Raw genomic sequence first — 25,952 nt, forward strand, 5'->3', positions numbered from 1 at the left:
GTAATGGCTCTGAGATTGAAAACAAACATTTATCTTTTCATTTATTTTTGCTGTTTCCCGCCATGGCTTGAATTCCTCTACAGTGACCATTCACGACCTCTAGGTGGTGATAGACAACATGGTTACATGTTTGAGTTCAAAGTACCCATAACTGCCTGGAGATTCATTTTCTTGTAGGCATTAACAGTAGAACAAAAGTACAATAGAATCAATGAAAAAACTACTCACCAAGGCTGCCAAGCATTCAATGCACAAAAAACAAACTGTACAAATACAAAAAAATAGTAATAATAGAATTTGAGAACTTGCAAGTGAATCCATAGGTTGTGGAATCAGTTCAGTGTTAAAGTGACTGAAGTTATCCACACTGGTTAAGGAGCCTAATGGTTGAAGGGTAACCATTCAACTTCCTGAGCTTGTCAATGGTGGGGAGGGCTTTGCCTGGGTTTTATAACCTGATGGCATGAACATTGATTTCTCTAACTTCTGGCAACTGCTTCCCCTGTTACTCCCTCCTTATCCCACCAGCCCCAGCATGCCAATCCTTTCCCCTCTCCATCTGCCTATCCCCCACACATTATCCTCCCTCTCACAAAAATACAACTGCAGATGCTGTGGATCAAAGAATACGTAAACAACGCTGAAAGAACTCAGCAGGTCAGGCAGCATCCGTGAGAAAAGAGTAGCCAACGTTTCGGACCGAGACCCTTCATCAGGAATGGGGGGGAAGAGAGGGCTGAAGCCCAGTAATAGAGATAGGGGAGGGGGTAGGGCCTAGAGGCGCCAGGTGGAAAACCAATCAGAGGAAAGATAAAGGAGGAGGGGATAAGCATGAAAGAACTGTAGAGATAAAGAAGCAGAAAGTTGAAAGGGGAGAGAGGCGGATAGGGAAAGGGGGAGGGAATTAATGGAAATTGGAGAATTCAATGTTCATACCACCAGGCTGGAGGCTACCCAGACAGTAGATGAGGTGTTGCGTTCCCATATATGGGTTAATTCCCATCTAGATATGTCCATACATGGCCTCTCTACTGCCATGATGAGGCCAAACTCAGGTTGGAGGAGCAACACCTCATCTACCGTCTGGGTAGCCTCCAGCCTGGTGGTATGAACATTGATTTCTCCAATTTCCGGTAATTTCCTCCCCCTATCCCAGGTCCCTCTCTGCCTCTCTCCCCTTTCAACTTTCTGCTTCTTTATCTCTACAGCTCTTCCATGCTTATCCCCTCCCCCCTCCCCCTTTATCTTTCCTCTGATTGGTTTTCCACCTGGCGCCTCTAGGCCCTATCCCCTCCCCTATCTCTATTACTGGGCTTCGGCCCTCTCTTCCCCCCCATTCCTGATGAAGGGTCTTGGCCCAAAACGTTGGCTACTCTTTTCTCACAGATGCTGCCTGACCTGCTGAGTTCTTCCAGCGTTGTGTACGTATTCTCTTATCCTCCCTCTGATTCCCTTCCCCATCTTTATTCCATGGCCCACTGTCCTCTTATCGGATTCCATTTCCTTCAGCCCTTTTCACTTCTATCTACCACCTGCCATCTTCTGACATTTATACTCCTCCCCATCCCTCACCTACCTATCATCCCCCTCCCTGGATCCACCTATCACCTGCCATTTCTTATCCCTCCCCCTTCCTGCCAGCACTTTGGACTGGCTATACCCCTCTTCCTGGCCCTGAAAAAGTGTCTTGACCTGAACTGTCACTTGCAGGTATTCATGAGGTTCAGTGCTGTTAGAAGTGCAGTCCTTCAGTTGAAACTAAATTCCTATGTGCTCTCCAAAAGACAACTTGTTTGTTCGACTGACTTTTACTAAACAACACTTGAAGGGCATCTTAATTCTATGATCGAATGTGCCAAAAGGCCTGATTCTGCTCGTATGTCTTGTCCTTCAAAATGTATACGTAGAGTGCATTTTTATTTATGTTGTGCTACAGCACACTAACAGGTTCTTCTGGCCCAATGAGCCTGTGTCTATTTACACCTGTGTGACCAACTAAACTACCAACACACAAGAGAAAATCTGCAGATGCTGGAAATCCAAGCAACACACTAACACGAAACGTCTTTGGAATGTGGGAGGAAATTGGGGGAGACCCATGTGGTCACAGGGAGTGCACACAACCTTACAGAGCCATTTTTAAACAGTATTGACTAGCAATTACGGATACTGACCAAAATACCTTGTTTGCACGATCAATTGCCATTCACAATACAGGTGTTAAAAGTCAATAGAAATTACAAGCTAACAACCGATTCTCATTGCCCACTTCAGGGAGGAGGTACAGAAGCCTGAGGGCACACACTCAATGATTCAGAAACACCGTCATCCCCTCTGTATCCAATTTCTGAATGGACATTGACCCCATGAACACTACCTCACGACTTTTAATTTACTTGATATGCATACTTACTGTAAATCGTGTTTTTAAATATATATTGTACTGGTGCCGCAAAGACACCAGAATTCATGATATATGCTTGTGATATTAAACCTGATTCTGATGATGTTTTGAATTGAGTAAAATATCCCCTAGTTGGTGCGTGCTTTGCATTCTTCAATTACATGCATCCTTATTTTGTCTATGGATGTCAAATGACTCTGGTCCCCTGTTGTGTAAAGAGAAGTAATGCTCTTCAAAGACCTTTCTTGCTTGGGTTGGTTGCACACTATCCATAAACTCCTTACCTGGACATTTATCTTACACCTTGCCTTGTTGCAAGGTGAAGGCAGTGAGCAGTTGGTGACATGGAGCAACTTTAACATCAAGTGCTGCTGGCACCATCAGCTCTGTGAGGACTGCCACCATGTTGAGATGTCTGCGGAGGAATGCTGCTGACTGGAACACTCCAGGCTGTGGGAGTACCTGCTGAGGGTTGCGGTGAAGCTTGGTGCAGCCACCTCAAGGGCTCATTGGGGAAGAACCACAGTGTAGGGTTCTTCTGCTAATGGACAGGGAGGGGCTGAGGTGGATGAGGAATCCCCTCAGCTATTGGAGTAGTATACCCACTCTGGGGGTGGGGGTGGACGCACGAAAGGCAGCAGCAATACTGAGCAGTTGAGGTGGGAGGGTACAGACTTCAGAGCAAGGAACAAGCCAAGGTTTGACAAATTTAAGCATTAGGCAAATCAAGGTGGTGGGACCACGGTCCAAGACTGGATCAAAACAGCAGCGTTCGGGTCTGAGAGCGAGAATTGACTTACTGTTTGGCCAATTCCAGCGCTGGGCCAGATTGCAAAGGTCAGGGGGTTGGTGCTGGAGGTGAGTGATGTGCTATTTGTTCGTCTCTGCGTTGAACTGAAGCTCCTGGATTGGCTGTGACTGACTTTGTGGCTCTGGACTCACTTTTGTCAACTTCAATTCTGAATGTTGTTTGCTTTTATTGTTTGCGTGACTTAATTATTTTCTGCACATGGGGTGTTTGACAGTCAGTGGGTTTACTGGGTTTAATTCTTGTGTAAGGAGATTGATCTCAAGTTGTATATATTAAACACTGATAATAAATGTACTTTGAACTTTTATGTGTAAGGGTTTTAAATAGAACAGTACTGTAGGCATTGATTATGAATATAAAAAGGCACTGCACAATCTATTCTTGTAAACATTTTTATTAGCAATCAACTTTATTTTGTTTAAAAAAAGTTTTGTTAAAAGTTGTGTACACCATTACTTCATGCTTCATGTTAAAATTGCATTGTTCAAAGGAAAGGAAGACTTACATTATCTACATGTCTCAACAGGTCCTCTAATGAAAGGTTGGACAGGTTAGGCTTCTGCTCATGGAACTCAGAAGAGTGAGAGATAATTTCATTGGGAAAAAAGTTAAGATCTTGAGATTTTGATGGGAGTCAAACATACAAAGTAGGGCAGCAGATTGTCTGCCTGGAGTCAGTGGTCACATAAGGATATGTGATCTGCACCGGCTGCTCATTCGATCATCCACCACCTGCTCCCGTGGCTTCCCGTAACCCTGATTGGTGGCTTTGAAGGAAGCTGCCTAAGCAGGTGTTACACCTTGCCCGAGGGCGAGTGTAAACTAGCAGAGGGAAGGAGCACGTTACACCTCCTTTGGTACCTCCGTCCTGCCACCACTTGCCCTCCCACACACTCTTCTATTTTCCTTTCATTCATAAGCCTTTCTAAGAGACTCTTAAATGCCCCTAATGTATCTGCCTCTACCCACCTCCGTAGAATATTCCACATACCCCTCACTCGGTGTAAAATTTCTAAATCGATGATCCCCTACTTCCAATCACCTCAAAGGTATTGACCCCTAGTATTAACCATTTTCACCCTGGGAAAAAGTCTCTGGCTGACTATGCCTGTTATCAAATCACTTCCCATCTTCCTTCTCTCCAAAGAGAAAAGCCTTTGGAGAGCCTTTCTCTTTACTCGGAAGACATGCTCTCTCATCCAGACAGCATTCTGGCGAATCTCCCCTGCAGTCTCTCTAAAGCCTCCACATTGGCAGGACTTTCATATGAAGAAAGACTGGACAGACTAGGCTTATACTCGCTGGAATTTAGAAGATTGAGGGGGGATCTTATTGAAACGTATAAAATTCTAAAGGGATTGGACAGGCTAGATGCAGGAAGATTGTTTCCGATGTTGGGGAAGTCCAGAACGAGGGGTCACAGTTTAAGGATAAAGGGGAAGCCTCTTAGGACCGAGATGAGGAAAAGCTTCTTCACACAGAGAGCGGTGAATCTGTGGAATTCTCTGCCACAGGAAACAGTTGAGGCCGCTTCATTGGCTATATTTAAGAGGAAGTTAGATATGGCCCTTGTGGCTAAAGGGATCGGGGGGTATGGAGAGAAAGCAGGTACAGGGTTCTGAGTTGGATGATCAGCCATGATCATACTGAATGGCCGTGCAGGCTCGAAGGGCCGAACGGCCTACTCCTGCGCATATTTTCTATTAACTCGCGGCTCCTGAACTCTTGATCTCCTCTGAGGTGACATGGCCCGACAATGTACAAGAGGCGGGCTGCATTTCAAACACACGAACCTAGTAAAAGTGATGCAGAAATTTCAAATTGCAAAGAAACGAGGCTGACGTTCGTGCGAGCCGGGGCGGAACGTTTGAGAGGCGGGCCGGTTGCCGGAGGGACTGTGTGGTTGGTGGGTGGGGCGGTGATGGAGGGTCGTGCTCTCCGGCGGCGGGTTGTTGTGGGCCCGGCGGCCGCGGGCTGAGCCGAACGCTCCCAGGCCGCGAACGCGAGCACGGCCCAGAGATGCCGGCGCTGGTGGTGTTCGGGAGGCGCTGGTCCCTGGCCAGTGACGACCTGGTCTTTCCCGGGGCCTTTGAGCTGTTACTCCGGGTTTTGTGGTAAGGAGAGCGGCCCCGTTCCACCCCCTAAACGCACACTCCCCTCTCCGCTCCTCGGTATTCCCTGTCTCTCTCTTCTCCCCTCCCTTTCGGTATTCCTTGTGTGTGTCTCTCTCCCCCCCACCCCCCTTCGGTATTCCCTGTCTCTCTCTTCTCCCCTCCACCGGTATTCCCTGTCTCTCTCTTCTCCCCTCCACCGGTATTCCCTGTCTGTCTCTCTCCCCCCCACCCCCCTTCGGTATTCCCTCTGTGTGTGTCTCTCCCCCTCCACCGGTATTCCCTGTGTGTCTCTCTCTCCCCCTCCACCGGTATTCCCTGTGTGTCTGTCTCCCTCTCTCTTCCCCCCCTTTCGGTATTCCTTGTGTGTGTCTCTCTCCCCCCCCACCCCCCTTCGGTATTCCCTGTGTGTGTGTCTCTCTCCCCCTCCACCGGTATTCCCTGTCTGTCTCTCTCTCCCCCTCCACCGGTATTCCCTGTGTGTCTGTCTCCCCCCCCCCCACCCCCCTTCGGTATTCCCTGTGTGTCTGTCTCCCCCCCACCCCACTTCGGTATTCCCTGTCTGTCTCTCTCCCCCCCACCCCCCTTCGGTATTCCCTGTGTGTGTGTCTCTCTCCCCCTCCACCGGTATTCCCTGTGTGTGTGTCTCCCTCTCTCTTCCCCCCCTTTCGGTATTCCTTGTGTGTGTCTCTTCTCCCCTCCCCCGGTATTCTCTGTGTGTGTCTCTCTCTCCCCCTCCACCAGTATTCCCTGTCTGTCTCTGTCTCCCCCTCCACCGGTATTCCCTGTCTGTCTCTGTCTCCCTCTCCCCCAGTATTCCCTGTCTGTCTCTCCCCCTCCACCGGTATTCCCTGTCTCTCTCTGTCTCCTCCTCCCCCAGTATTCCCTGTGTGTGTCTCTCCCCCCCACCCCCGGTATTCCCTGTGTGTGTGTCTCTCTCCCCCTCCACCGGTATTCCCTGTCTCTCTCTCCCCCTCCCTCCGTATTCCCTGTGTGTCTCTCTCTCAACCCCCCACCGATATTCCCTGTCTCTCTCTCTCTCTCTCTCCCCCTCCACGGTATTCCCTGTCTCTCTCCCCCCCCTCCACGGTATTCCCTGTCTCTCTCCCCCCCTCCACCGGTATTCCCTGTCTCTCTCCCCCTCCACCGGTATTCCCTGTCTCTCTCTCCCCCCCCCCCTCCGGTATTCCCTGTCTCTCTCCCCTTCCACCGGTATTCCCTGTCTCTCTCTCTCCCTCCACCGGTATTCCCTGTCTCTCTCCCCCTCCACCGGTATTCCCTGTCTCTTCTCCCTCTCCGGTATTCCCTGTCCTCCCCTTCCCCCTGCTGGTATTCCCTGTCCTCCCCTTCCCCCTCCCAGTATTCCCTGTCCTCCCCTTCCCCCTCCTGGTATTCCCTGTCCTCCTCTCCCCCTCCCCAGTATTCGCTGTCCCCCCACCGTGCCCTCCCCCAATATTTCCTGCCCCTTCTGCCCCCTTCCTCGATGTTCCCTGTCTCTCTTCTCCCCCCCCCAGTATTCCCTGTCCCACCCCTCTGTTTCCTTCCCTTGTGTTCCCTTTTTCCCTTTCCCTGCCCTCTTCCCCCCCCCACATTTTTCCTCCTAACTCTCTCCCCAGTGTTTTTTCTCTCCGCCAGTATCCCCCACCCCCCCACCCTATCTCCTGGGCTAGTTGTGTGTAACCGTGCCTCATTAATGGAATACCATTAACAGGACTCCAACAGCCCTATTGCACAATGTTAGTTTGCACAAGTAGCAGTTTAGAAATGTCTTGCTCAATCACAGGTTCTGGAATTGTTCCTGCAGGTTTGAAAGTAGCAACGTAACTTCAGTTTGAGAAAGGAGGATGAGACAACAGGGAATTAAAGATCATTTAACCTGACAGCCAGCAAGACACTCAAACCTATTGATGTATTTTATTATTTTATATTGTCATTTTGTTATTGAACAGTAACATAGTAGTTAGCATTACACTATTACAGTACCAGCGACCCGGGTTCAATTCCCATCGCTGACCGTAAGGAGTTTCTACGCACTCCCTGTGACTGCGTGGGTTTCTTCCCCCATTCCCAAGACACATGGGTTAGTAAGCTAACTGGTCATGTAATTGGGTGGCGCGGGCTCATAGGGCCTGTTGTCCTGCTGTATCACTAAATAAACAAATTAGTTAGACTGGGCAGGACAAATCGATATTGGTGTTTTCAAGTGCAGTTTCATCAAGAGGACCACAATCTTGTCAAGGTCCAGAGGCTATGGAGCACTATGCTGGCTAGAATCAGAGTTTTATGCTTTGGCTCTTAGTAGGTCATCCATGACAAAAAGGTCAAAGGGTAGAGGCCAGAGTGGTCCGCCAGTCCTCCAGGTTCAGGCTCTCAGCTTAGGGCTAACAACCCTGACTGGTGAAACAAAAATTTTACAGAAACAACAATGGAGAATCCTCTACATCGGAGTGCGATGGTATTCCTGAATCTCTACTATGACTGACAGTAAGCTGAGAGGAAGCTACTGACAAGATGAAGGAAGCCAGAGAGTGATGAATCTGTGGAATTCTTTGCCACAGGCAGCTGTGGAGGCCCAGTTCTGTATATAATTTAAGGCAGAGCTTGATAGATTCTTGATTGGTCAGGGCATGAAAGGATATAGAGAGAAGGCAGGAGACTGGGGCTGAGAGGAAAATTGGATCAGCCATATTGGAGCAGACTCGATGGGCCAAATGGCCTAATTCTGCTCCTACATCTCATGGTCTTGTGGAATGCCGCCAGATATGGAGGATCTTCATTGCTGCCCTAAACGTTGATGTCATAATGGGCAAAAGAAGAATGTGTGGTGGATTGCAGAACGTGCAGTGGGGGCCGATGAATTGCGGAGCGCAACATTGGGGCCCGGCGGATTCTGGAACGCGCAGTGGGGGCCGTTGATTGCGATATGTTTGAAATAAGTTTCCACTCAAGGATTTTGGATCTGGAGATGATATTGACTAGATAATTATTTTGACATCCAGAATAAGGCACAAATTTTGTGGTTATAGCCTTTGTTCAGAACTAGGAAAACCAATCACGCTACTGTGAGGCTTCTGTCAGTTGGGGTCAACTGTGGATGTTGCAGCTAGCTGTCTAGAGACGTGAGCCTGGCCAGTACAATAGGAGAGCAAGCTGTTGTTCAAGCAGCAAGTTCCCCTCTCCATGCAGCTGATGAATCCGAAGGAACAACAGAGACTGATACAGTTTGGCACCAGCGACATTGAAGGAGTTGCCAGTCAGCGTTGAACTCAACATAGGACTGCCGCAGGGACTCCAGCTCCGGGGTTTCTCTCGGGATTCCCCATCAGTGGGTATAGCCGCAAGGCAGCGGAGGTTTGAGATCAGAGACTTTCTTCTCCTAGATGAGCTGCCAACCACAACTGATGAGCCCCATCTGCTTGAAGTGACTAGTTTTACAGCGCCAGTAACCCGCCTTTGTCCTTTCTCCTGTCAGTAGAAACAGCTCCGTTGGACTTAGTAGCTAAGCCACACGTGAAGGCCAGGAGCTGGACTTGGTTGTTCTCCGACCTTAGCCCACAAACATCAATCACCTCAATGAGTTATTAACTTCAAACTTTTTGCATAATCACTCAGAGTTGAACTGCCTGTGCATGTAACAAGAGCTGTATAACTCATCTCCTACCCTAGGCCACAAACTTATCAATCACCCCTGCTGTGGATACTTCCTGGAGGTCCAAGATCCAGATGCTTCACAACCGCTGGACTAAGTGTGTAAATGTAGGAGGGGACTATGTTGAAAAATAAATGTGCTAGGTTTTCTAAAATTGACTCCTCCTACGTTAGGCCACGAGCTTATCAATCACCCCTCGTATTGCTGGCCTTTTCCTGTCACCTTTCTGTATGTCCGTCCTTGATGCCAGGTAGGGTTAGGGTTAGGTGATACATTGGGCAGGTTTGACTACCTGTCATAGAGCCCTCTTGTCCGCCGCGGTGCAGTTTCCGTACCGTGCAGTGATACAGCTTGTTGGGATGCTCTCTACCACACATCTGTGGTAGGTCCTAAGTAGTGATGCGCATGGTCCAGCGGTTTGTCACCATATCTTTTGATTCAAAGTATGCAGTGTACAACCCTGCGATTCATCTTCCCACAGACAGCCACGAAACAAAGAACCACCATGGGACCGAACTGTTCAAAGAAAAGCATCAAACATCAACCCCCCCCCCCCCCCGCACGCATGAAAAAAGCACAAAATGCGTAAACGGCAGCAGAAAAATAGAGCGGAAACACCGAATATAAATGACAAAATGAAAAGGCACATTGAGTTCAGGCCGCTCAGATTTAAAATTGTCCAAACTAGCAATGGCCAAAAGGACTAGAAACACAATCATACATGAATTAGAGTCCTCAACCCATAACCTTATTCTGGCACCATCCTCTGACAGCATTGGGGCAGTGGGGGAGAGAGAGATACATGAGATAAATAAATCTGAATAACTCTTCTTGTTCTGTGACTCTCTGAATCTAAACATTAATGCAATAGTCAGAGAGAATTGTACAGCAAATTTAGTGAAGATTTTGTTTTTAATTGGTCACCAGTTTCTATCTTGGTTGAGATAATTTTATTTTTTGTTGCTGGTTTCATGTATTTATTTCTTTTGCCAGGTATAAATCTGGTCCTATGATACCAGGAATCTTGCTGCTGTGCTGGAAAGCTGGCTAACGTTACTTTGGTTTTACAGGTGGATTGGGATCCTGGTCTTGTACTTGACGTACAGAGGCCAGCTTGACTGTAAACATGGAAGAATTCTCCCCAGCTATCTCCTGGTACTGCTTGTCCTTTTGGCTGCAATCATAATCATCTTACTTGTAATTGTGTGCACTAGCATGCAAGGTGAGTATTATTTCTGTTTACCATGCTACAGTTCAGTAAATGTGCGAATGACACCAAGATTGAGGGCATAGCGGACAGCGAGGAACACTATCAAAGCTTGCCGCAGGATCTGGACCAGCCTGTTTCAGCTACCAATGGCAGATGGAATTTAACGCAGACAAGTGTGATCTGTTGCACTTTGGGTAGGACCATCCAGGATGGGTCTTGTGTGGTGAGCGGTAGGCCACTGAGGAGTGTGGTAGAACAGAGGGAACTGGGAATCGAGGTCCATAATTCCTTGAAAGTGGTGTCCCAGGTTGATAGGGTTGTAAAGAGAGCTTTTGGCACATTGGCCTTCATAAATCAATGCATTGAGTACAGGAGTTTGGTTGTATGTTGAAGTTGTTGCTGAGGCCTAGTTTGGAGTATTGTGTGCCACTCTGGTCACCTACCTACAGGAAAGATGTCAATAAGATTGAAGGAGTACAGAGAAAATTTACAAGGACGTTGCTGGGACTGGAGGACCTGAGTTTTAGGGAAAGATTGAATAGGTTAGGACTTTATTACCCTAGAGTGCAGGAGAATGAGGGGAGACCTGATAGAGGTATACAAAATTATGAGTATAGATAGGGTAAATGCAAGCAGGCGTTTTCCACTGAGGCTGGGTGAGATTAGGACTAGAGGTTATGTGTTAAGGATAAGAGGTAGAATATTTAAGTGTAACATGAGGGGGAACTTCTTCACTCAGAGGGTGGTGAGAGTGTGGAACGAGCTGCCAGCGGGAGTGGTGGATTTGGGTTTGATTGTGATGTTTAAGAAAATTTTGGGTAAGTATGTAGATATGGAGAGCTGTAGTCCAGGTGCAGGTGGATAGGACTAGGCAGAATAACAGTTCAGCATGGACTAGATGGACCAAAGGGCCTGTTTCTGTGCCAGGGTACTCTGACTCCATGACTGGGAAATGTCTAGCTTTAACTTTTGGGTGATGGATTTTGCTGTGAATTATTCTGCATGTAAACACGTAAATAGAAGTGGGATCAGGCAACGAATCCTTGGATCCTGTAATGAAATTTAGGAACATGAAGGCTGGCACTGTGTTTCAGCCGGATTCCCCCATGTCTCCAAACTTTATTGGTGCCCTAAAAACCTTAGCCTGGGTATACCCAGTGAGTATATTGTAGTCTGTAAGGGTGGAGAAATCCAAAGGTTCATTCACTTCCATCTTGTTGTGTCCTCCATCTTGAATAGAGGACAGTGCGCTGACTGTGGAGCTGGTGGCTGTTCAGGAAGGCAGTGTTCATCATTAAGGATCCCCATCACCCAGGGCATGCCCTCTTCTCTTTGCTATCATCAGCGAGGAAGCCTAAAGACACACACTCAATGATTTAGATACAGTTCCTTCCCCTATGATACCGGATTTCTGAATGGACCATGAACTCATGTATACTACTTCACTTTGTTTGTGCTCTTTTGGTACTACTTACAGAGCTTAATCTAATTTTTTTATACTTTATATATTTTTAATTGCAACATATAGTTTTTTGTGTTGTGTATTGCACTGTACTACTGCTGCAAAACAACAAATTGATGCGGTGATATTAAACCTGATTCTAACTCTTAGTGAGGCATACAGGAGAGGCGGGAGGGGGAAGTGTTGTGGGTGTACTTGACCGCTCTGTCAGCTATGGTAGGTGGGGAAGCCGCAATCTGCTAGACAACTTACTGCTAAACAACCTACTCTTTCACGAACAATCCCTCTGCATCACCTCCCCTTCATGCAGTTTAAAAACGCACTTGCTCTTTTCCTTCTGGCTTTATGTAAGGCATTGGTCAGACCACATATGGAGTATTGTGTGCAGTTTTGTGCCCCTTATCTAAGAAAGAATGTGTTGGGGAGGGTCCAGAGGAGGTTAGATAGATAGATAGATAGATACTTTATTCATCCCCATGGGGAAATTCAACTTTTTTCCAATGTCCCATACACTTGTTGTAGCAAAACTAATTACATACAATACTTAACTCAGTAAAAAAATATGATATGCATCTAAATCACTATCTCAAAAAGCATTAATAATAGCTTTTAAAAAGTTCTTAAGTCCTGGCGGTTGAATTGTAAAGCCTAATGGCATTGGGGAGTATTGACCTCTTCATCCTGTCTGAGGAGCATTGCATCGATAGTAACCTGTCGCTGAAACTGCTTCTCTGTCTCTGGATGGTGCTATGTAGAGGATGTTCAGAGTTTTCCATAATTGACCGTAGCCTACTCAGCGCCCTTCGCTCAGCTACCGATGTTAAACTCTCCAGTACTTTGCCCACGCGAGAGTAATCCCGAAATGAAAGGGCTAATGTATGAGAAGTGTGTGATGGTTCTGGGCCTGAATTCACTGGAATTTAGAAGATTGAGTGGGAGAGGGGTCTTAGTGAAAACTGCTGAATATTGAACAGTCTAGACAGAGAGGACGTGGAGAGGATGTTTCCAATAGTGAGAGAGTCTAGGACCAGAGGGCATAGCCTCAGAATAGAAAGATGTCCCTTTAGAACAGAGGTGAGGAGGAATTTCTTTAGGCAGAGGGTGTGAATCTGGACACTGCCACAGAGGGCTGTGGAGGTCAAGTCATTCGGTATGTTCAAGGCAGAGGTTGGTTAGTAAGTGCACTGAAGTTTACGGGGAGAAGGCAAGAGAATGGGGCTGAGAGGGTTAATCAATGCACTGTGACCGATTGGTGGAGTAGCTTTCATGGGTCAGATAACCTTATTCTGCTCCTCTGTCTTATGTTTCAGATGGACCCAAAGCATTGTTCCTCCTTACCAGTGTTTTATACTGCCCAGAATGTTCCTCTTCCTTCCAGCATTCACCTAACCTGAGGCAGGGTGAGCCTGGGGATTTTCTGGTGTTGGAACTCCACTGTTGAAATGCAGTTGGAGAAACTGTCAATGAGTACTCCTCAGGAAGTTTGGAATTCCACGCTGAATTAGATTGTCAGTCTGGCTCCACACTACAGCGGTTTAGCCTACTCCCTCATCTAATTTCAAAAATACTTGACAATGTTAAGCTTCTGTAGCTGAAAGTAACCCCCTCCCCCAACCCCCCGTACTGTGATCATTTCATCACCACTTTTCACCTGTTTCAGGGACAATCACTAATCTGCGGCCACGGCGGCACATCCCAGTCCTGATCTACATCCGAACTGCACTCTACCTACCCGAACTGGTCTGGGCTATCTTGGGCGTAGTCTTGGTCAATGATGAAACAATGGGCTGCCCTGCCACTTTGGTTAATACAATCTCTATAGCTGTCATTGCAAGGTAAGAACTTTGCTTAAGCTTCAGTTATAAGATTAGCAACTGGAAAAGTGTGAAGCTACCCACCATCAAGTGCGTATATAGAGAAAGGGGCCAGTAACATTATGAAGGATCCCACCCACTCAACTCATGGACTGTTTATCCCACTCTCATCAGGGTGAAGGCTACATAGCATCCACCAGACTCAAAATCATTTACTTTCCTCAAGCAGTAAGGCTGATCAACACCTTTACCCACTAACCCACGCCCCCAGCCACCACTACTTTATCATTACCTGTCAGATTCACCTTGTGTACAGTCACTGCTGTGCCTAGTGTCACTGTATGGGCATGCAATCAATCTATGCATATAGCTATCGTGCGTATTTATATTTAGTGTATTTGCTTATTATTGTGTTCTTTATCTTGTTTCTCTTTTTGTGCTGCAATGGATCTGGAGTGGCAATTATTCTGTTCTTTTACACTTGTTTGTTGGTAATGACGTTAAACAATTTTGAATCATTAATCTTGAACTTGAAGGCAGAATACAGGCTCAATGATTCAGTAGGTTTCAATTGGTACATTTAATGTCAGAGAAATGTATACAATATACACCCTGAAATTGTAATGATGACAGAATTCTTAACATTGTAGAGGAACAGAGGCATCTTGGGGTCCATGCCCACAGATCCCTCAAAGTTGCCGCATAAGTTGATAGGCTAGTTAAGAAGGTGTATGTTGTGTTGGCCGCCTTTAGTCAGGAAACTCAATTCAAGAGCCACGAGGTAATGTTACAGCTGTATGAAACTCTAGATAGACCATACTAGGAATATTGTGTTCAGTTCTTGTCACCTCATTACAGGAAGATGTGGGAGCATTAGAGAGGGTGCAGAGGAGATTTACCAGGATGCTGCCTAGATTGGAGAGAATGTCTTGTGAAGATAGGTTAAGTGAGCTAGGGCTTTTCTCTTTGGAGTGTAAGTGGATGAGAGGTGACTTGATAGAGATGTACAAGGAGATGAGAGGCTTAGACAGAGTGGACAGCCATGGACTTTTTCCCAGGGCAGAAGTGGCTACCAGGGTGGGGCATAATTTTAAGGTGTTGGGAGGAAGGTATAGAGGGATTGTCAGAGACAGGTTTTTTTTTACACAGTGGCGGGTGCATGGAGCATGCGATCAGGATTGGTAGTAGAAACAGAAACATTAGGGACATTTAAGATATTCTTAGACAGGCATCTGGATGAGAGATAAATGGAGAGCGATGTGGGAGGGAAGGGTTAGAGTGATCTTGGAGCAGGTGAGAGTCCTTGATGACTGCTGCTTTGTTGAGACAATGGTGAGGGTGGTTGTGCTCATGACGGAACTGGCTCTGTAGCACTTGAACCTCTACTAGGCCGTGATGCAGCCGGTTAGAATGCTCTCTACTTTACATCGATGTGTGATATATAAAAATCTCCTCAAGCTCACTCAGAATCAGAGCCACTGGCATTCTCTGAACATATTTTAAAGTAGTGGCTTTCAGTTCCAAAAGATATTTTTGAGGAAAGTACATTTTTTTGTTGTTGCTAATCCGACTTTCCCCTTTGCAGCTGGATTTTCTTACTGTTCACGGTGATTGCAGTTCTCATTGTCTTCGACCCTCTGGGTAGGCCCAAGCGGCTGGGCTTGGCTGCAGGCGATGAGCGTAACCTGGAGAGCAGTGAGTCATTGCAGTTTCTGTACACTGCCCGCTCGATGGCTGCGCGGGTGTGGGAGTACAGGTTTAAGCTTCTGTGCTGCTGCATTACGAGGGACGCGGATACCCAAGCCGCCTTCACGCACATCGGCGGACTTTTCAGCAGCTTCTTCATGGTGAGTTCCTAAACACTGCATCTGCATTCCTCCTCCTTCCCTTTCTCCCCTGGTCCACTTTCATCTTCTATCAAATTTCTTCTCTGGCCTATTACCTCTTCCACCTATCACCCCTTCCCCCTCACTTGTTACCTGCCAGCTTGTACTCCTTCCCTCTCCCCACCCCCCACCTTCTTATTCTGCTTTCTTCTCTCTTCCTTTCCAGTCCTACTGTTTATTCCTCTCCATAGATGCTGCCTGGCCTGCTGAATTCCTCCAGCATTTTGTATTTGTTTTTCAAGATTTCCAGCATCTTCATAATCTCTCATATTTCTGATCTGCAATCTGCATTGTTATTGCCTCAATGCACTGTGTAGTGATATTTTAAAAATTTATTTATCGCGATACAGCATGGAATAGGCCCTTCGAGTCATGCTGTCCAGCAATCCCCCAATTTAAACTTAGCCTAATCACAGGGTAATTTACAATGAGCAGTTAACCTACCAACCAGTACACCTTTGAACTGTGGGAGGAAACCCACATGGTCACAGGGAGAACTTGCAAACTCCGCACTGTCAGCAGCAGGAACTGAACCCAGGTCACCAGTACTGTAAAGCATTATGGTAACCAGTACACTGCTGTGCCACCCTGTGGTATCTGACCTGTATGAACAGTTTGCAAGACAAGCTTTTCATTGTATTTTGGTACAATAATAAACCAGTTCTGGTTCCCAATCTCTCTGCAACATTTTAAGAACACTTAGAAAATGCCTGTTTAAAGGTCAGGCAAGCGGATTACCAGCTGAACTAATGTGTAGTTCAGTTTGCTGACTGCTGGCTTTTATCAGTGGGTTTTGACTCAGATTATCCTTAGTCTGACAATGCAGTATGATTTATTTTTGCCTTGTGTTCAGGTTATCATTATGTCTGCTAAATACTTCATCAGTTTTTCTTAAAGTCAGTAGAGCACAATAGCGAAGAAGCAGGCTCTTCAGCCCATCCAGAACGTACAGACCTGATCTGTCTAGAGGCACACTAATCGCTTGCACAGCCATGCCTAGAAATATTGACTGTTTATCTGGCGTTTTGTGTGTGTTATTTTAATGACGTGCAGCGTGCAGAACTTTTTATGTTTCTGATTAGCCCTAGCCCAACCACGGGACAATTTACAATGATTTCTTTGGACTGTGGCCCATTGGGGAAAACCCACTCGCCCCATGGGGAGGACCTACAGAGACTCCTCACAGAATGGTGTCGGAATTGAACTCTGAACTCTGGAACACCCTGATCTGTAATAGCGTTATGCCAACCGCTACGTTACCATGGTGCCCATGAATGGTACCTTGTTATTTCTTCTTGCACAGGTTATTTTGCAATTTATAGTAACTTTTATGTCTTACTCTGTATTGCTGCTGCAGAGTAGGGGGATTAGGGGTCTAAAGATCCAGGACTCCAGAACAGCCCAAAGTTCTGCTCCCTAGTTTTAGATTTTAGAGCGGAAACCTCTTATGAATTGGTTTTTTGGGTTATAGGGCATTTGGTTAAGTGTTTTAGATGGGTGTTCAGACTTGTTGGTCACACTGGGTACACGAGCCAGAGATTGGAAATAGAAATGCTGGAAGTACTCAGCTGGTTAGGCAGTGTCTGCAGAGAGAGAAGCAAGAGTGAGTGTCTCAGGTTGATGAATTTTTAGAATCAGGTTTATTGTCACTGACTCGATGTGAATTTGTTGTTTTATGGTAGCAGTACTGAGCAACTGCAAAATAACTAGTGTAACAAGAAGAAATAACGAGGAAGTGTTTGTGGGTAGAAGTCTGGTGGAAGGGAAGAAGCTATTCCTGAATCATGGAGTGTGGATCTTCAGATTCCTTTCTCTTGCTAAATGGTATTGGTCCATTGCATGAAAATGGTTGGGAACCCCTGCAGTAACTCTTCTTTGATGGTAGTAAAGAGAGTAGGACATGTCCCAGATGGTGTGGCTGCTTAATAATGGATTCTGCCTTGGTGAAGCACCACCTTTTGTAGATGCCCTTGATTGTGGGGAGGTTTGTGCCCATGATGGAGCTGGCTGAGTCTTCAGCCCTGTGGAGCATCTTGTGATCCTGTGCAGTGACCCCCACCGGGGAGGGGGCGATGTAACTACAGTCGGAATACTCCCCACCATACATCTATGGAAATTTGTTAGCGATTTTAGTGACCTGCCAAATCTCCTCAAACTCATTCAGTTTTCACAATATTTCCAACTTTTACTGTTTTTATTTAAGTAATCAAGTTACATTACATTGCATTCTGAAAGGAAGTGAGAGAATTGCATGGGTTGTGACACAATTTCACAGTTACTGTTACTGGCACTAGATTTAAGTTCCTCAGCTGCACTGATGGGATTTAAACTTGTGTTTTCAAATTACTAGTGCAGTGTTTTGGGCACTTTGCCACTATACCTTTTTAATATCTTTTATCTCTCATCCATCTTTGAGCATGGCTGCAATAACACTGCTACAAGAAAGCAGCATTCCCTCTTGCTGTTACCATCGGACAGGAGGCACAGAGCCGTGGGTCCCACCACCAGGGTCAGGAGACAGTTCTTCAACCATCAGGCTCACTCACCACAACACTGAACTCATTCCACAGCCTAGACTCTACAATCCATGTTCTCAGTATTTATTTATTTAGTTGATTTTGCACAATTTGTCATCTTTGCACATTGGTTGTTTGTCAGTGTTTGTTTATGTATAATTTTAATAATTCCACTGTATTTCTTTTTCCTGTAAATGTCAGCAAGAAGATAAATCTCAAGGTAGTACAGGGTAATATCTGGTATGCTGATAATAAATTTACATTGAACTTCTGAATTGTGAATGTTCTTCTGTTTCTCTGCTTGCTCGTGGACAGGACACGGATCTAGTGCCGGGCGATATTGCCGCGGGGCTCGCTCTCCTACACCTGGAGCAGGATAAGATAGAGCAAAGCAGGGAGCTGGACGATGAAGCATGCGTGGACCCACAACCAGCGTCTGCGGTCAGTTTGCTATGAAGAGTCATTCTGATAAGAATCAGGGTTAATATCACTGGCATACAGTTTGTTCGTTATGTGTTGTATGACATGGCTGACCATGCTCTTTCCATGACCGTGATTTTTCTGCTGATGGAAGTAATGAGAAGAGGGAACGTCCTGGGTGATGGGGGTCCTTAATGATGGATGCCACCTTGAGGAGTTACCTTTTGCAGATGCTCTTGCTGGCCGGGATGGAGCTTGCTGCGCCTGTAGCCCTCTGCGGCCTCTTGTGATCCTGTGCAGTGTTGCCTCTGTACCGGGAGGCGGAAGGTGGGGGGGTGATGCTGATGTAACCAGTCAAAATGCTCTCCACAGTACATCTGGACAAATTTGCTAGAATTATTGGTGACATGCCAAGCCTCCTCAGACTCCTAATGAAATACGGTATAGCCATTGTCATGCCTTCTTAGTAATTGCATCAGTATGTAGGGCCCAGGCTAGATTTTCCTGTGTAAAATCAACCTGCAAATATAAAGCTGGTAATTGCCCTCGTGACTGCCTGGGTTTCCTCTGGGGGCTCTGCTTTCCTCCCACATCTGTGTGGGTCCATTGGTTAACTGGCCGCTGTAACTCGCCCCTGTTGGGTGTCGGAGAGTGGCTGGAGTTGAAGAGGGTGAGAGTGGGAGCAGCTTCATTCAACCTCCATATCTTTTTAAAGTGACATCATCCAATGTTTACTCTAACTTTCCAACTTGTTATTTAATTGTCGTCTGCCATTTTATTGGAGGTGAACAGAAATTTTTAACAAAATAGACATATAACTACAAAGAATTCAATTTATATATTTTTGTTGCTAATTTGCAAGTAGATGAGGAGAAAGATCTTAAAGATTTACTTTATTTGGCACGTGTGCATCAAAACAGAGTGAAATGGACTGTTTGCATCAATAACCAACACAGTCTGAGGATGTGCTTGGACAGCTGGCAAGTATTGCCACACTCCTGGTGCCAACATAGCATGCCCACACCTTAGTAACCCAAACCCTTGTGTCTTTGGAATGTGGGAGAAAACTGGAGCAAGCAGAGGAAACTCGCGCGGTCACTGAGAGAACGTACGAGCTCTTGCAGGAATTAAACTCTGGCCGCTGGCATCGTAAAGCATTACAATACCATGCCACTGCTGTGCTGAATATCCAACTGTTTAGTAATATTCTTGGCATATATTTAATTGGCTATGATGCAATTTGGGACAATAAGACCATGAAGTGATTTCTTGTGTAGTTTGAAATTGTGTGATTGTTGTTGTCTCCAGGCTGAAGAGCTGGACAAGGAGTTGGAGAATGCGGCGCACTACATGCAGTTTGCTGCTGCTATCTACGGCTGGCCCCTGTACATCTTCAGCCACCTGCTCACCGGCGTGTGCAAGCTGAACCCGGACTGCAGCTGGTGAGTCGCACCTGACGCTACCTCACACGTCCCATGTTCCTCAATGTCCATGTGAGAAATAAAGCTAATCTTTAAATATAAAGTACCTTCGATTCCAGTTAACTGGGACACATTGGGGCCAGTACATCTTGGCCCAATTAAGTAGTCACCCCAGTTAGCTGAAGTTTCATGGAAATAGTTAAAAAGGTATGACAAAGACAAACAACCATTTAACTGAGATATAAATTATGCATTTCAATGAAGTACAGGACAAATTAGAACACTACCACAGTATTACAGTATTAGTTCTTTATAGTTATTGATGGAGAAATTCAGTGTACACTGCCATGTCTTTTGACTGAATGCAAATGAACAGGATCAGGGCAGACACCTTGTGCAGATACTGGACTGCCTTCATTGTCTTACTGCATGAAGTAGTGTCAAAAATCAGTGCTTTTTAATTCTGAGTCTGTTGGCCCAATTGAATAACATAATACAAACACGCACAGCTGGCGTTGTTTGCAAACTGTCCACTCTGGACGTGGTGTAGTGCCCAATGGCCACACAGCCTCGCAACTGACGCTGGTTGCAGGCTGTTCAGTCGCAGTCTCCTGCCCTGATTTAGCGACATGGTGTCTCAAACAAACAAAGACAATCCAGTTATTTTCTTGATTAGTTTTTGCTCTTTTAGAGTCATCCCAAATAAATGGTAAACTGATGGCAAAATTAACCAGAATCCACTGCATATACAAACCCCATTTTCAGAAAAGTTGGGATATTTTTCAAAATGCAATAAAAACAAAAATCTGTGATATGTTAATTCACGTGAACCTTTATTTAACTGACAAAAGTACAAAGAAAAGATTTTCAATAGTTTTACTGACCAACCTAATTGTATTTTGTAAATATACACAAATTTAGAATTTGATGACTGCAACACACTCAACAAAAGTTGGAACAGAGGCATGTTTACCATTGTGTTACATCATCTTTCCTTTTAATAACACTTTTTAATCGTTTTGGAACTGAGGATACTAATTGTAGTAGATTTGCAATTGGAAATTTTGTCCATTCTTGCTTGATATAAGACTTCAGCTTCTCAACAGTCCGTGGTCTCCGTTGTCTGATTCTCCTCTTCATGATGCGCTATACATTTTCAATAGGAGATAGATCTGGATTGGCAGCAGGCCAGTCAAACACACGCACTCTGTGTCTACAAAGCCACGCTGCTGTAGCCCGTGCAGAATGTGGTCTGGCATTGTCCTGCTGAAATAAGCATGGACGTCCCAGGAAGAGACGTCGCCTTGATGGCAACCTATGTCTCTCTAAAATCCTAATATACGCCTCAGAGTCAATGGTACCTTCACATACATGCAACTCACCAATGCCGTAGGCACTGATGCACCCCCATACCATCACAGATGCTGGCTTTTGCACCTTTCGCTGATAACAATCAGGATGGTCGTTTTCATCTTTGGCACGGAGAACTCGACGCCTGTTTTTTCTGAAAACTAGCTGAAATGTGGACTCATCTGACCACAGCACACGGTTCCACAGGCTTTCGGTCCATCTGAGATGAGCTCGGGCCCAGAGAACTCGCTGGCGTTTCTGCATAGAGTTGATGTATGGCTTCCTCCTTGCGTAATACAGTTTCAAGTTGCATTTCTGGATGCAGTGATGGACTGTGTTAAGTGACAATGGTTTTCCGAAGTATTTCCGAGCCCAGGTGGCTATAATTGTCACAGTAGCATGACGGTTTCTTAGGCAGTGCTGCCTGAGGGCTTGAAGATCACGCGCATTCAACAGTGGTTTCCGACCTTGCCCTTTACACACTGAGATGTCTCTGAATTCTCTGAAGCTTTTCACAATATTATGTACTGTAGATGTTGAAAGACCTGAATTCTCTGTAATCTGGCATTGGGAATTGTTCCTTTTGAACTGACTAACAATTCTCTCACGAATTTTGGCGCAAAGGGGTGAGCCACGACCCATCCTTGCTTGCAAAGACTGAGCCTTTGATGGACGTTACTTTTATACCCAGTCATGATACCTCAGCTGCTACCAATTAGCCTGCTTAATGTGGAGTCTTCCAAACCGGTGTTACTTGAATATTCTGTGCACTTTTCAATCTTATTTTAACTCTGTCCCAACTTTTGTTGAGTGTGAACTGGGTGAGGCGAGGAAGACCGGAGCTGCAGAGCTCTCACAACTAGTTGCTTGGTAAGTAGTCCTGCTTCCTTTTACACTTATAACTTTAAAAGTATTGTTAAATAGTGTGATAGTTGGCTGTATTGGGGCAAGGGGTTCTTGCATAACTAATACTAGTACATTAAATTAACTATATAGCATGGAGCAGGTGATGTGTTACTGCTGCGAGATGTGGGAACCGGTAGACCCCATTGAGGGACACGGCGACTACATTTGCAGCAAGTGTTTGTTGCTCGAGGAACTCCAGCTTCATATTGATGAGCTGCAGTCCGAGCTTCAGACACTGCGACACATCAGGGAGGGGGAGAGTTACCTGGACTCTGTGTACCAGGAGATAGCCACATCTAATAGATTAACTAATGTAGATTGCAATCAAGCACAGGATGGTGTGGCTATGAGTGAGGCAAGTAGGGGAATCCAGGAGGTAGGGCTGGAGGAGATGCAGGCCTCGCTCTTGTCCAAATGATTCGAGGCTTTAACTCCCTGTGAGGGCAGGAGCGGGGACTGTGGGGAGGATGAGCAACCTGCCCATAGCACCGTGGAGTGGGGGGCCATTCTAGAGGGGGGAGTCAATAGAAATGTTGTAGTAATAGGGGACAGTATCGTCAGGGGGATAGATAGGGTTCTCTGCAACCGAGAGCGAGAGTCCCGAAGGCTATGTTGCCTGCCTGGTGCCAGGGTTAAGGACATCTCTTCTGGGCTGGAGAGAAACTTGCAGTGGGAGGGGGAGGATCCAGTTGTCTTAGTACACGTCGGTACTAATGACATAGATAGGACAAGGAAGAAGGTTCTGTTACAGGAATATGAGCAGCTAGGGGTCAAATTAAAAAACAGAACCTCAAGGGTAATAATCTCTGGATTATTACCTGAGCCACGAGCAAATTTGGCTAGGTTAAATAAAATTAGGGAGTTAATCGCGTGGCTCAAAGACTGGTGTGGGAGAAGTGGGTTTTGCTTCTTGGGACACTGGCACCAGTACTGGGACAGGAGAGAACTGTTCCGGAGGGACAGGCTTCACCTGAACCGGGCTGGGGTTAGTGTCCTGGCGAATCATATAACTAGGGCTGCAGAGAGGTCTTTAAACTAACTAGTGGGGGGGAGGATTCTAGAGAGCAAATAATTAAAAAGACAATGGAGAAGGTAATGGATGTAGGTAAAAGTGGAGGAATAAAAAGACAGTGTGTCAGGAGGGGAAAGAATGTACGGAGATAAGCGTAAAGTTGTACAAAAGGAAAAGGTAGGAAATAAGTGTCAAACATATTTGAAAGTCCTTTATTTGAATGCACTAGTATTAGGAATAAAATTGATGAGTTGACAGTACAAATAATTACGTATGGTTATGATATTGTGGCAATTACGGAAACATGGCTGCAGGGTGACCAGGACTGGGAATTAAACATACAAGGGTATTCGACAATTAGGAGAGACAGGCAAGAAGGAAAAGGAGGTGGGGTGGCTATGTTAATAAAGCAAGAAATCACAGCAATAAAGCAAAATGATATTGGCTCAAAGGATCAGGATAACGAAACAATTTGGGTAGAAATAAGAAATAGTAAAGGGAAAAAAGCAGTGGTGGGAGTAGTCTATAGGCCTCCAAACAGCTGTAACTCAGTTGGTCGGAGCATAAATCAGGAAATAGTTGGGGCTTGTAATAAGGGAACAGCTATAATTATGGGGGATTTTAACTTTCATATTGACTGGACTAATCAAGTCGGACACGGCAGCCTTGAAGAAGAGTTTATTGAGTGTATTCGGGATGGGTTCCTTGAACAATACGTTACTGAGCCGACAAGGGGGCAAGCAGTCTTAGATCTGTTCCTGTGTAATGAGACAGGACTAATAAAAAATGTCCTAGCAAAGGATCCCCTTGGAATGAGTGACCATAACATGGTCGAATTCCATATTCAATTAGAGGATGAGAGGGTTGGATCTCAAACAAGCGTACTGAGCTTAAATAAAGGAGACTATGATGGTATGAGAGCGGAATTGCTTAAGATGGATTGGGAAAATAGATTAAAGGGTAGATCGGTACTTGATCAGTGGTGTATATTTAAGGAGTTATTTTACAATTATCAAGAAAAATATATTCCACTGAAGAAAAAAGGGTGTAAAAGAAAAAATAGTTATCCGTGCCTAAGTAAAGAAATAAAGCAAAGTATACGACTAAAAAGAAAGTTATATAAGGTAGCTAAATCTAGTGGGAAGATTGAAGATCGAGAAGCTTTTAAAGATCAGCAGCAAATAACAAAAAGATTGATTAAGAAGGGGAAGATAGATTATGGAAGTAAATTGGCGAAAAACATAAAAGCAGATATTAAGAGTTTTTATAGTTACATAAAAAGAAAAAGGGTGGCTAAAGTAAATGTTGGTCCCCTAGAAGATGAGACCGGGAAATTAATGGTAGGGGACATGGAGATGGCGGAAACGCTGAACAAATATTTTGTAGTTAGTATGCAAGTGCAGCAGGTGGTCAAGAAGGCCAATGGAATGCTGGCTTTTATTGCTAGGGGGATGGAGTATAAGAACAGGGAGGTCTTACTGCAGTTGTACCGGGTATTGGTGAGACCACACCTGGAGTACTGCGTGCAGTTCTGGTGTCCATATTTAAGAAAGGACATACTGGCTCTCCAGGCAGTGCAGAGAAGGTTCACTAGGTTAATTCCGGGGATGGGTGGGTTGATGTATGATGAGAGGTTGAGTAGATTGGGACTCTACTCATTGGAGTTCCGAAGAATGAGAGGCGATCTTATTGAAACATATAAGATTGTGAAGGGGCTTGATCGGGTGGATGCGGGGAGAATGTTCCCAATGATGGGTGAAACTAGGACTAGGGGGCATAATCTTAAAATAAGGGGCTGCCGTTCCAGGACTGAGATGCAGAGAAATTTCTTCACTCAGAGGGTAGTGGGGCTGTGGAATTTGTTGCCCCAGAGAGCTGTGGAAGCTACTACACCCAATAAATTCAAAACGGAGATAGACATTTTCCTGGATAAAAATGGCATTAGGGGATACGGTGAGTGAGCAGGTAAGTGGACATGAGGCTAGGTTTAGATCAGCCATGTGATCTCCTGGACCAGTTTTCGATAGCCTGGATGGGTCGGAGAGGAATTTTCCAGATTTTTTCTCCTCAATTGGCAACTCGGTTTTTTTCCCCCCCGGGTGATCACATGGGTTGTTGCAGCCATCAAATTCTAAATTTGTGTATATTTACAAAATACAATTAAGTTGGTCAGTAAAACTATTGAAAATCTTTTCTTTGTACTTTTGTCAGTTAAATAAAGGTTCACGTGAATTAACATATCACAGATTTTTGCTTTTATTGCGTTTTGGAAAATACCCCAACTTTTCTGGAAATGGGGTTTGTAGTAATATGGCCTAGGCTGTGTGTAAAGTCATAGCTAGAGTGACTTTGGGGGCCTGCAGTGGAAGGTGTTGCATAGGGCAGTGCCATGCAACAGATTTTTGAGCCATTTCACTGACTGTAGCCAGGTGGAGTCAGTGGTACCAGGTGTATATGGAATAGGTCAGGTTGCAGCCTCTCTTTTAACATCAAAATGGGGCTGCTGCTGAAGTTCTGGTTATACTTCAGTCCCACACTTCTGATCTGTGGTCATCCAGTAAAGAGGATCTCCCGGCCGACTTGTTCATGGGCCTGGCCAGGCTGGCCATTAGCAGGTCTGGGTGGCAGGCAGTCACGGGTTCTGCCTGATCCTCTTTCGGAGTTACATCCATGCCCGGGTATCCATGGAGAAGAAACATCCATGTGGGGGATTTCTGGAAATGGTGAGCCCTCAGGGGCATGAATGTGTTGTAGATAGCAATATTTGTATTTTAATTTGAAATTGTAAGTAGACCTTTTAATCTAACTAACCCTTCCCTCCCACGTAGCCCTCCATTTTTATTTCATCCATATGCTTAGCTAAGAGACTCTTAAATGTTTAATGTATCTGCCTTTACCACCACCCATGGCAGCCTGTTCCACACTCACCGCTCTGCACTTGAAACTATCTCTGACATCTCCTTCAGTGACCTTAAAATTA

The 25,952-nt window shown here is 45.6% G+C and overlaps 1 protein-coding gene across 1 annotated transcript in view; it reads left to right on the plus strand.

Moving 5' to 3' along the window:
• The first annotated feature begins 4,956 nt into the window (after positions 1-4,956).
• daglb (diacylglycerol lipase, beta) overlaps positions 4,957-25,952 on the plus strand; it is a 56,892-nt gene continuing 35,896 nt past the window's right edge. The window contains exons 1-6 of the mRNA XM_073060145.1: positions 4,957-5,329; positions 10,046-10,197; positions 13,308-13,482; positions 15,047-15,308; positions 18,179-18,304; positions 19,592-19,725. Coding sequence (XP_072916246.1) covers positions 5,235-5,329; positions 10,046-10,197; positions 13,308-13,482; positions 15,047-15,308; positions 18,179-18,304; positions 19,592-19,725 — 944 coding nt within the window. The 5' untranslated portion in view covers positions 4,957-5,234. The remainder of the gene's footprint in view (positions 5,330-10,045; positions 10,198-13,307; positions 13,483-15,046; positions 15,309-18,178; positions 18,305-19,591; positions 19,726-25,952) is intronic.

The sequence above is a fragment of the Hemitrygon akajei genome, chromosome 11, assembly GCF_048418815.1.
Source record: "Hemitrygon akajei chromosome 11, sHemAka1.3, whole genome shotgun sequence".
NCBI classification, from domain to species: Eukaryota; Metazoa; Chordata; class Chondrichthyes; order Myliobatiformes; family Dasyatidae; genus Hemitrygon; species Hemitrygon akajei.